The sequence below is a fragment of the Hermetia illucens genome, chromosome 4, assembly GCF_905115235.1.
Source record: "Hermetia illucens chromosome 4, iHerIll2.2.curated.20191125, whole genome shotgun sequence".
Classification (NCBI taxonomy): Eukaryota; Metazoa; Arthropoda; class Insecta; order Diptera; family Stratiomyidae; genus Hermetia; species Hermetia illucens.
Window position 1 is genome coordinate 44,854,307 of NC_051852.1, and position 10,891 is coordinate 44,865,197.

The 10,891-nt window shown below is 43.9% G+C and overlaps 2 protein-coding genes across 3 annotated transcripts; one reads left to right on the plus strand and one right to left on the minus strand.

The window, feature by feature from the left end:
* The first annotated feature begins 610 nt into the window (after positions 1 to 610).
* On the plus strand, positions 611 to 1,831 carry LOC119656211. Of its 2 annotated transcripts, none has more exons than XR_005250014.1 (3): positions 611 to 713; positions 781 to 1,063; positions 1,596 to 1,730. XR_005250014.1 is itself a non-coding variant. In XM_038062603.1 (3 exons), exons 1-3 carry the CDS (start codon positions 665 to 667, stop codon positions 1,725 to 1,727), a joined length of 306 nt encoding a protein of 101 aa, XP_037918531.1. In that variant the 5' UTR covers positions 634 to 664; the 3' UTR covers positions 1,728 to 1,831. The 2 variants fall into 2 exon arrangements, 1 of the variants encoding a protein (XP_037918531.1); XM_038062603.1 differs by having other exon boundaries at positions 634 to 713; positions 939 to 1,063; positions 1,596 to 1,831.
* Positions 1,813 to 3,908, minus strand: LOC119656209 (zinc finger protein 418-like). Its single transcript, XM_038062600.1, has one exon. It carries the CDS (start codon positions 3,824 to 3,826, stop codon positions 1,850 to 1,852), a length of 1,977 nt encoding a protein of 658 aa, XP_037918528.1. The 5' UTR covers positions 3,827 to 3,908; the 3' UTR covers positions 1,813 to 1,849.
* Positions 3,909 to 10,891: the final 6,983 nt, after the last annotated feature.

The following is a 10,891-nucleotide window of genomic DNA, read 5'->3' on the forward strand; positions in this document are numbered from 1 at the left end:
TAAATTTTCGCCAGCGCGTATTACATGACCATAGCATCGAAGACGCCTCTCTCGCAATTTTTCCACGGTCGGCGCAACACCATAATGCCACTAGCCCAATGAAATATCGTCGATCACAAGGAACGCCAGTTGCGGAACGCAATTTCATAAAAGACTTCACCAGGTTAGATAGTTAAATTGCTCAGTTCTGGACAGGTCACTGACAGTAATAGAACCTTTCATCAAGATCGGATTCTGTTTTATTTAGAATTAATCTGAGACCGTGTTGCATGAGGCGATCATTTCATATTTGAACAAGTTCAGCTTTGTTATGAGACGCTAGGAATACATCATCTGCAGAAAGCAATGTATGATGAATACCGGCACAGACACAAAGCGGTTTTGATATACCTTCCACACTTCGAACTTTACCCTTCCGATCGTGGTGTAGTAATTGAACCGAGCGCACTAATTCTTTTGGCACTAGGTAGTGTCGTACAACATACCATGAATTTGTGTGGCACACGATCAAATGCCTTCTCCAGATACACAATTGCAATGTAAAGGGGGCGATGCTTCTTACGGTGTTTCTCCATGAGTAATGCGCAGATTGTATTGCGTCAGTAGTTCCGCAGTTCTTGTCAAACCTTGCTTGATTCACGGTAATTTGAAAGATGTCGCGAATATGGTTGTTCAAAAGTATTCATTGCATGGGACAGTAACCGGATCGGACGGTAATTTGAACACTCTTTTGGACTATCTTTCTTTTCCCATGTTAAAGTGATTGAACTTCTTTGCCAGTCAGATGGTGTTTTACCTTCCTTAATAACCCGGTTTAAGAACTCACTGAGCCACAGCGTGTATTCCCAGCTGTTCGCTTTCCGAAGCTCAGATGCGATGTCTGCAGGTCCTGTTGCTTTTCCTGATTTTATTTGTTTGATTGCTTCCTTGTCTTTTAGTGGCGCTGACAGATGGAATTGCTCCAAATATCGGCAATGGTTGTAGAAGTGGAGAATTAATTAATTGTTTTGCTGAAATCTGCTCGACATATTCCCGCCATCTAAACGTTGCGGCTCGTCGATCGGTAAGCAAAGAACCGTTCTTGTCATGAACGCAACAGAAGTGTTCCGAGTTTTTGCGTGCTTTGGTGTCGGCTTTTAACAAGCCGATGTGGATATTTCGCCATCCCGGGTGTCCAGCGTATCTTAAAGATCTTTGTAATGAACCGCCCAGATAACAGTGGTCGCTTTTTTTGCTTCTCGGTACGCATTCCTATAAGTAAACTTATAGTATGGATCGTGTTGTTAATTTGATTCCACGGTTCTTCGACATTCATAATGGATGGTAATCGCGTGAGATCACTTCTACTTTTTTTGCGCATGAAATCGCCACCATTTAATATGCAATGAGCCGGTACGTTCCTCATGCTATTTTATCGGTAGCTTGACACGCACGATCGATGTTGAGTGCGATGGTCTCATAGGGAACATATACCTGAGGCTGTTCTCTGACTTTATTATTTTTGTGAACGCTGAAAAAATATGCGATCTTCTTTTAAATGTGCAAAACCTGAAATTGGTATTCATCAACATGCGTTTCTACTTTCTACTTTACAGGAGTTCCACGTTCTGCAATACGATGAATATGTTGACGAAGAAAAAAAGAAAATATTCCCAAGCACAAGTAATGGCGAATATACCGCCATACTTTACGTAAAATACATAGCGGACACCAACAGCCCACCCTAGCCGAAACAAGACTCCTCATGACAAAAGCTTCCTGAATTTTGTGAACAACTCAAATGTCGAAATTGGCAATGAAACCAGATAAAACTTTAAATTTCAACACTTTATTTCTCACACAATTTTCGCTACATTTGCCTCGCGTGTGTCTTTTTGTGGGCGTACAGTCCTGAGTCTTGAGCGTACGCTTTTCCACAAATATTACAAACATATTTTTTTACGCCTGAGTGTAATTTCATATGCTTTTGCATAGCCTTCGCCCTAGAGAAGCGTCTTCCACAAACGTTGCATTCAAATGGTTTTTCATCAGAGTGTGAAGCCATATGAACTTTCAGAACACTTTTTGAATAGAACAGGCGACCGCAGACTTCGCACTTTACATTTTTAATTCCAATGTGCCGCAACTGATGATCCTTCAGCTGGGGTAGTACTACAAATGTTTTGCCGCAGTCCTCACAGACGTAGGGTCGCTCCTTGGTATGCGTTCGCATGTGAAGTTCCAACTGGTGCTTGTGGTAGAATCGTTTCTCGCATAATTCACAGGCAACGTTGCGGATGTTCAGGTGGCGTTCGATGTGGCGGTTGAGGTCGTATTTGTCGCGGAACACTTTAAAGCATCGATCGCATCGGAAAGGAGACTCACCAGTGTGGATGCGGGTATGAGACTTACGACTCAAGTTTGAGGCGAATCCTTTTCGGCAGTGGAGGCACTCATACGGGCGACTTCCTGTGTGTGTACTTTCATGTGCTTTTCGGTCAGCATATTTGGAAAACTCTTGATAGCAAAACTTACACTTCAAGATGTCGGGGTCGTCCTGTAATACTTGGGGCAGAGAATCGTGCGCGCCAACGTGGCTGTGGAGACTCTGTTTGTTCTTAAAGTAGCGATTGCAGAGGTCGCAATAGAGATCTGGATTTTTCGGGATATTTGTTTCGTTTTCAGTTGGTTCTTTGGATATTTGCGGCTTCGTATTAGCAAATTGTTTGTGGCGACGTTGATGATTGGAAAGTGCCTTCTTGCTATCGAATTGTCGCCCACATGGAAAGCAGGACCACTCGGTATCGATTTGCCCGGTATCTTTGTTGTTTTCATGCCCCTCCAAATGGAGATTCAACGCCTCCTCGCTTTGATGGTGTATCCCACAAATGTTACATGAGTATTTATCATCCATTTCTGAACAAAAGGTTGAGTCGTGTCCAAACTGATTTGAGTTTTCTGAACCAGGACGAGATGCAAACTTACTGCTGGTTTCGTCCTCACTTTGCATTACATAATCACTTTCTGCGACTTTAGTTTCACATGGCGATAAGTGGTTTTCTTCCGGCAGTTGGTGGTCTGTCATGTTAGTTTGATTTAGAGTTGTTGGGTCGACCGCGTCATTTTCGGCTTTTACATCCAATCCAATACTCGATTTGACGATTTCTGTGCCCAATCGCATACTTTTAGCCGGACGCCTACCCGAGCACTCTCCTCCCTTTTGCCGGCATCCTGTTTTCTTTTGATGTCTCACCAGATTTCTGCGATTTTTGTACGACACACCACAATTATCACAATATATACGAAGAGCAGCTCTACGCGCCATTTCTGGAGAACTTAACACCTCGAACTGTTCGCATTTGTCTTTCTGCCGATGCCTCACCAGATTCCTCCGATTTTTGTAGGTAACTCCACAGTTTTCGCACGCATAAGGCCTCTCCTCATTGCACAATTGATTTGACTTTATGAGGAGGCTATCATTTGATTCGTTGCCGGTAGTATCCCTTAAAGCAGGCGAGCCAACCGGGTCCACCGGTATTTCCATAGAGACTTCCAGGGTTTCCTCATCGTTGCAGTCATCCCTCATGAAGAACTCTTCAGAATGATTCTCGCGCAAATGTTCTCCGAGAGGTTGCATATCGTCGAAGTTTGCATTGCAAAATGCACAAACTAGGATGAGATTTCCTCCGAACAAAGCGAATACTTCGGCGCATTTTACCTTAAGCTTGCTCTCTAGTTCGTCAAACAGTCCACCTTCGACTATTTCTTCCTTCACTTTTATCTCATCACAAGCCACAAATATGTTCTCAACTTTTACCATTTGATTTATGCTTAATTCCCTCGACATAACGCAACTGGCGGCAGCTGCATTTGACGTCCTTTAAAATACAAACTAACAAAAAAACAACTTCCAATAATTGACACTTCGAGTATAAACATCACAACTGTCAGGTGGGAAGAAAGTCAATTCACAATGGGTTTTCTGCTGAACCTGGATTTAGATTTTGTCGGTTGACGGTCATTGTTGACAGAAGCCTTAAAAAAGTAAACGGCATTTTAACGTGCAGACTAAACTACAATCCGCAAACTAGGATTATTAAAAAATATTGAAAGCTACATTTTTGGTGCCGTGTTAAACTTGTGAATTTTTCGAGGCTTCTTTAATGAATAAAAAAACTACCGCATAAATCGCAATTACCTTAGTTTTCGAACCCAGAAATATGTTCTGAATAAGTCGTGAAAATGTCGAAGAATTTCGTTGAATAAATTTTACTGTCACCACAGCAGATTTTCAATATGCGATTTCGAGAAAAATGCATTTAAAAAGTAGGATGTGGTTTTTAGCCATAAAATGTTAACTGATCATTAATCTGCTATACCTAATCCATGAACCTTAGGTTTCGCCAAGAAACACATGTACAGCCTTGGCTTCAATTCCTGTCCTATTAGCGAAATCATTCGAACACCATTCGAACCGATAAATACGCACTTTATTACAGCGATCGACATAAATCTGGCATGTGACTTATTACGTGTTTTACACTATAATTTCCGAATGACTCCAAATATCAAAAAATCACTTTGTCCATATATTCTCTACCACGGCTGAATGAACAAAGATTGGCTCTTTCCTCTAATGTACAGTATCTGGGTGTAATCCTGGATCTTAAACTAAATGGAGGTTGAACATAGAACTGAGGGTTAAGAAGGCCTGTATAGCCTTCTATGTCTGTAAGAAAACCTTTGCAAAGAAATGGGGTCTCTGGCCGAGGATGGTTCTCGGGATGTACACCGCTGTAGTGCGTCCGATCCTAACGTACGCCTCTATTGTATGGTGGCAGGCTTTGAAGAAGAAATACAGTAGAACGAAGCTTAATAGGATTCAAAGGACCGCGTGTGCAGATGCTACGGGGGCTCTGCAGTCCTGCCCGGCAGATGCTCTCAATGTACTCCTGCATCTCCTCCCCCTAGACCTCCACATCAAATATGTTGCAGCGTGCAGTGCCGTCAGACTACGCGAGTCCGGATGCTGGACAGCGAAGTCCTACGGCCACAGCAACATCCTAGATGAAATACCTCGAGAAATCTGAACTTCACTAGAAACTTTGCTGTGGATCTTCCAACCAGGGCAAAGTGGAAGACTGGCGGCATGTTGCAAGACTATGATACGGTATTCTTTACGGACGGATCAAAGATGACCTATAAAGTCGGCGCGGGGGTTTTCTCGAATACACACGGTGTATCCAAGTCGTATGGCCTCCCAGGTTTCGCCAGTGTATTCCAGGCGGAAGTACTGGCGATGGCTGGAGCCCCAAGCGTAACATAGCCATTCTGACCGAGGGCCAAGCGGCCATCAAGGCCTTGTACTCAACGACGACATCTTCCCGGCTGGTGGGGTGGGATTACGGCGGTCTGCACGGTCACTGGCCCATAGGTTCGGCATACCCTACAACTCGCATTGCCGAAGCTGCGGAGAAGGAAGGGAAACCCTCATGCACTTTCTCTGCGATCTGGCATCAAAACGGCGCATCATGGGCGCTAATTGGGCTCCTCGGAGCGACCACTGATACCTACCTACCATATATTCTACACTATATCTAGATACAATTGATGTCAAAAAAAAAATCGATTCCGCGGATCCGACACACGGGATGACCCCCTTAAAAGATTTGGACGGCTGAGGTTAGCGAAAGTAATAAATATTTTCAATTTATTTTCGCGTTCTGTATTAGCTGTTTTATATAAATAATGGGAGAAAGGAGATGAGTTAATCTTTATAGCCGTATGTAATATTTCGATAACAAACCATTCCATCATCAACGGTGCAACAACCGATATTCCGCCTAGGCCTGCCTTAGTAACGAACTACAGACATCCCGGTTTTGCGCCGAGGTCCACCAATTCAATATTCCTAAAAGCTGTCTGGCGTTTTGACCTAAATACATACACCATCGCTCTAAATCAGGCAGGCAGGCAGTGTGCCTCTTCTTTTTCTACCATAGATATTGCTCTTTCTGGGCAGGATCATCCTCATCCATATGGATTAGGGAACCCGCCCACCGCAGCCTGTTGAGCCGGATTTTATCCACAACCATGAGGTCGTGATATTGTTCATAAATTTCGTCAATATGTAAGCTACGGAATCGTCCATCCTCATGCAGGAGGCCGAAAATTCTTCGAAGGATTCTTCTCTCGAACGCGGCCAAGAGTCCGCAATTTTTCTTGCTAAGAACCCAAGTCTCCGAGGAATACATGTATCAACAACTACCTTCCAGATACGTGTTGAATATCGGCCTTCAATTGGGCTCAAGTGCCGAAGTTGGTGAGGGGACGCTTTGTCGGGCTCTGTTTCAAAATAAAAGTAAGTGGCTTATGGCCCACCTTCAACGGAATACCGGAAGAATTTTATTTCGAGTTATGCAGCTTATAACTCACGATTGTAAATGCTGTAGTTCCGTTGAGCGAAGTTCAGTTGCTTGGAAATGAGGATTAACGACTGCCCAATGTGGTTCACCTATTGGTGAAGATCAGAACCTGCCATGATGGCATTGGCGAATACGGCTAGGGATGCATCTTGTTGAGGAACCGCCAGAAGTGTAGCTTCCACTAGCCGTTTCTTGGTGGTCTCAAATGCCTGTACATTGTCTGAGCTCCACGCAATCAGGCTAGCGCATTTGGTCTGTGGTCCAGACAAGTAGACATTAAGTATTGGCTGATGGTGGACGGCGATAGAAGTTTAACATGCCAGGCTCACAGGAACTACGCTCAAAGGGTTATAAATTGTGAGGAGTCTCGGTGTTGCATTTCCCGTAGCTATCGCTAGAGCTTCTCGCAAGTCTATTTTTTGAGGAGGAAGGGCAGAGGCTGGTACATTTGGTGGCCTTTTCGGTGAACGTACAGTGGTACCACCATGGTCCAGCACTTGTTGGGAGTCCTGATAGGTCATCAGGATTACCCGATCGACCTTTTTGGGAGGCGGATCTAAATCGTGATTTAGTCTTACTTCACAAACGCAAAAGACCGACTTTCGCTGTCAATTTAGAAACTGTGATCATTAACATTGCAACTGATTACTGTTGCTGAGCCAGCTTGCTTGACGTACCACCAGACACATCGCAAACCACGGAAAGTGCACTTTATCTGTGGTGGGGTCTGACGTGTCCAGTGACTCCGCATTCGTACATGTCTTTGCAACCACAAAGACTGGCAGTTCGGTGCCGACTTGGGTGGTAACCAACAGCTTCATTTCACGCAGCAATTGCCTTGAGGCACGGTCACCGAATGTATGCTGATAATGACTGTCTCACTTACTAAAAGGCAAGCTGCGCTTTTAGTCTTTAGTCAGAAGCAATCCTCGAGCACATCGGAAACAGGCTCAATTGTCTCCTCATCTAGCCCAAACAGCGCGTGATAGCACCATGTAACGCCCATTGTGAAACCGGTCAAAGCAAATTGCGCCTCGAGCTGCCGGGTTTCTATGCCAAAGCCAAAACCCGTACCGCTACGGCAGTTATTGAGGGACTTGCCTCCGTTCCTATCCGTGGACGTTTTGTTTCGCGGTTGGCGAAGCAACGCGACCTGCAGCGACAAATAACACCCAACTAGGAAACAAGATGAAGGACGCCGTGCCCTCTCTAGCGGCGCTTTCGTTTCTTATTTTATATGAATAACGAAATAAATTTTAAATATTTAGTGCAAAATTACAACAACAGAAGAAAGAAAAAAATAGAAAATGATGCTAATTTATTTGTCTTGAATTTCTCGAACTTGCTCTTAAACTTTCTGGTCCAAACGATTTTCCCTTAGAATGCTGGCTGGGAAAGTTGGCAAAAAGTACTAGGGTACTGATGAACTCTGAAAAGTAATAAATTTAGTACTCTTGGTATTCAACACATGCGGGTCAATTGTCCAATTTAGACGGGAATACTTGCTTGATTCAAACACAGACATCTGTTTGTCTGATGTTCCACTCAGACATTTGTTAGAATCAAACTGCCCGAAGCAAACATTTGTCTGTCTAATGTCTGAAGCAAACTCAGACATTTGTCCGCCTGATGTCGACGCATTCCTCTACAAAAAAAAAGGGTTTGTCTCAAACAGGTATTTGTCTGATACAGAAGCATATATTTGTCTTCCTGACATCTGACGTAGCCTCGGGCATTTGTCTTTCTTATATCTGAGCTGACACAAACATTGTCTAATACAGAAAAAGATTTTGTCTGAAACAGACATATATATAACGCAGACACAGATATTTGCTGACACCAGCACATTTGTCCGACACGGATACAGAATTTTGTCTGCGGAAACTGAAGTCACTACCACTCGTCAAGCACGCGAAAAACGTGGCCGATGTGTCTCCAGGATGAGGGGTGCGCAATGTGTCCGTTTTGACTTACGACAGCCGAACCTTGGTTCCAGCTGGGGGTGGAGTACTGTGGCGGAGCAAGCAATTTGCGTGACGAACGCGCTCAGTTGTGTACGCTCTGGAAAGAGTCGACTATGACTCCGTAAAAAATGTGTTTAACAGTTAATAACAGGATTTCGAAAAAAATTTTTAAAGATTTAAAATATAAATGAAATTTTAGAATAATTTAAGAAATAAAATAGTAATTCGTTTATTGAATTATTAATTGCTCCACGAGAGATTCGTCAAGCGTATCCCCCAATTCGCGCACGTAACTGCAGCGAGTCGCAGACCAGTACCGCTTTATTACTCGCAGCGACACAATCCCAGCCATCATCAAAGAGTCGATGTGGGCGGAAGTGGCGGCATCAACAATACCACTCCGCACTGCAGGCAACAGTTTCAGTACTCGCTGAAGCACACTGCGTCAACGTCTAACTGAAGTCTCCGGGACGTATTCCAAAGAGCGTGTATAAAATTCTCAGAAATGGATCTTTTGCATTAACCAGCTATTCCCTGGCTCTATGCATCTCCAGCACGATTTCTATGTTAAACCAATGAGAACTGCAATCACTTGTGTATTGTGGGCTGTCAGATTGCACAGTCAGAAGATTAGCTTTTGCGTTATTAGTTTGAATGATCGAAGAGATCCACCATGGAAAATTCACCAAGGCAGGAAATTGCTAGACTGACTCAAATCATCACTGGTAATGCCAGCAAATGAATGAGAAATCAAGTGCAGATGGTTTACAAAAACTTTGAAACACCCGTAATTGAAATTTTGAACAGTAACAGACTCTCTGTCGGATGCAGTCGGTTACGACGATATCGCGAAAGTCACTTCAGACGTGTTCAGAATGCAACGTACGCGAGGAACCAGCGCAGTTTTTTTTTTAGATCTCTCAACGAATCCCAACACACCGTCCAGACAGTACATTTTCGATGACTGAAGCGAAAGAATATGGAGGTGGATCTCCGCCAAAGACACCCGCCATGTCACTATGCCTGGTATGAAATGAGGAGAGGAAGAGGAGGTTCGACGAGCCATAAACAGCTCGAAGAATTAAAGGGGTCCAGATCTGGGTCGGGCGCAGAATTTCTGGTATAACATTTTCCAGTACACACTGTCGGTTGACACATAGCATAAATCAAGTCATTAATCGACCGAAGGAAATTCCACCGTTCCTCACCTTACCTACCTTATCCCTAAAAAGGACACGGTGCAGGACCCCATGGGCACAAGACCGATTACTTGCTTAACCCTTTACAAATTCACAACATTCATTATTAGTGGAAAGGTCAATGCGCACCTCGAGACCAACAACATTGTGAAGGGCTGTCAAGTCGGATCAAGAGGTTGCAAAGAACTCATTATCGACTCGGTAGTTGTAGGATACGCAACTAGAGGCCAAAGAAACCTCTTTATATCGATTATGCCAAGGCTTTCGACAGCATCCCACATACCTGGCTAATCGATGTCCTACGTCTGTATCATATTAACCCCAAACTAATAAAGTTTTTGCCGGCAGTCAAGGAGAGGTGGCATATCACCTTATCAGTGAGTTCATCTGAGGGTGCCAATACTACAGAGCCCATCTATATAGGGAGAGACATGTTCCAGGGCGATTCATTGAGTCACCTTTGGTTTGCATGGCACTGAACCCCCTTTCATGGCTACTGAATGATGCTAGAGGGCATGGCTTTGCAATCAAATATGACCTACCTTCTAAGTGATGTACTTACATGACATCAGGTTGTATACTGCTACCGACGACCACCTTAGAAATCTGTTGTGAATAGTACACATATTCAGCCGTGATATTCGGATGGAATTTTGATTAGACCAATGCCGAATCCAAGCCGTCCTCAAAGGTCGTCACGAGCCCGATGCCGGACATAGCATTGGTGACCTCCACATCCAAGCCATGACCGAGACAGCCTTCTAAAGATACCTAGGAATTCTACAAGAAACCCATGCTCGAGTTGCTGATCTCAAGGATGCTCTGCTCCGAATCCAATCCAATCTCTACAAAAAGCTCATAATAAAAAAGCAGGTGGAGAATGACCAGTGCAGAATGCGTGGTTCGGCGTTAGAGACGTCGGACCCTCTCACTTCTGGCGCCACAGTAAAGCGCCGGTGCAATATAGCAACAAACACAATGCTGTATGAAAGGAGATACATCAAAATCTTGCATACAAGCATGGGCTGATCACGGAAACACGTCGCATTTACCGGTACGAGGCAGTACTTGATAGTTTTGCTTACACCATGTATTGGGACCAGCAAGTTCTAACTGATTAGGATATCAATGTTAAGCGAGCAGATAAATAGTTGTATGTTTTAATGTCGGATAAGTTGGTTTGAAAATAAATCTTCGCGATGAAGGCGGTCCAGCGGTTAGCCTTTATGATCTAAGATTCTTTGAAAGAGTGCCTTGTATGCCCTTTAATATTTAAGTTAGCAAGTTCCACACGATGAAGGCTGGAGAACATAATATCATGGTG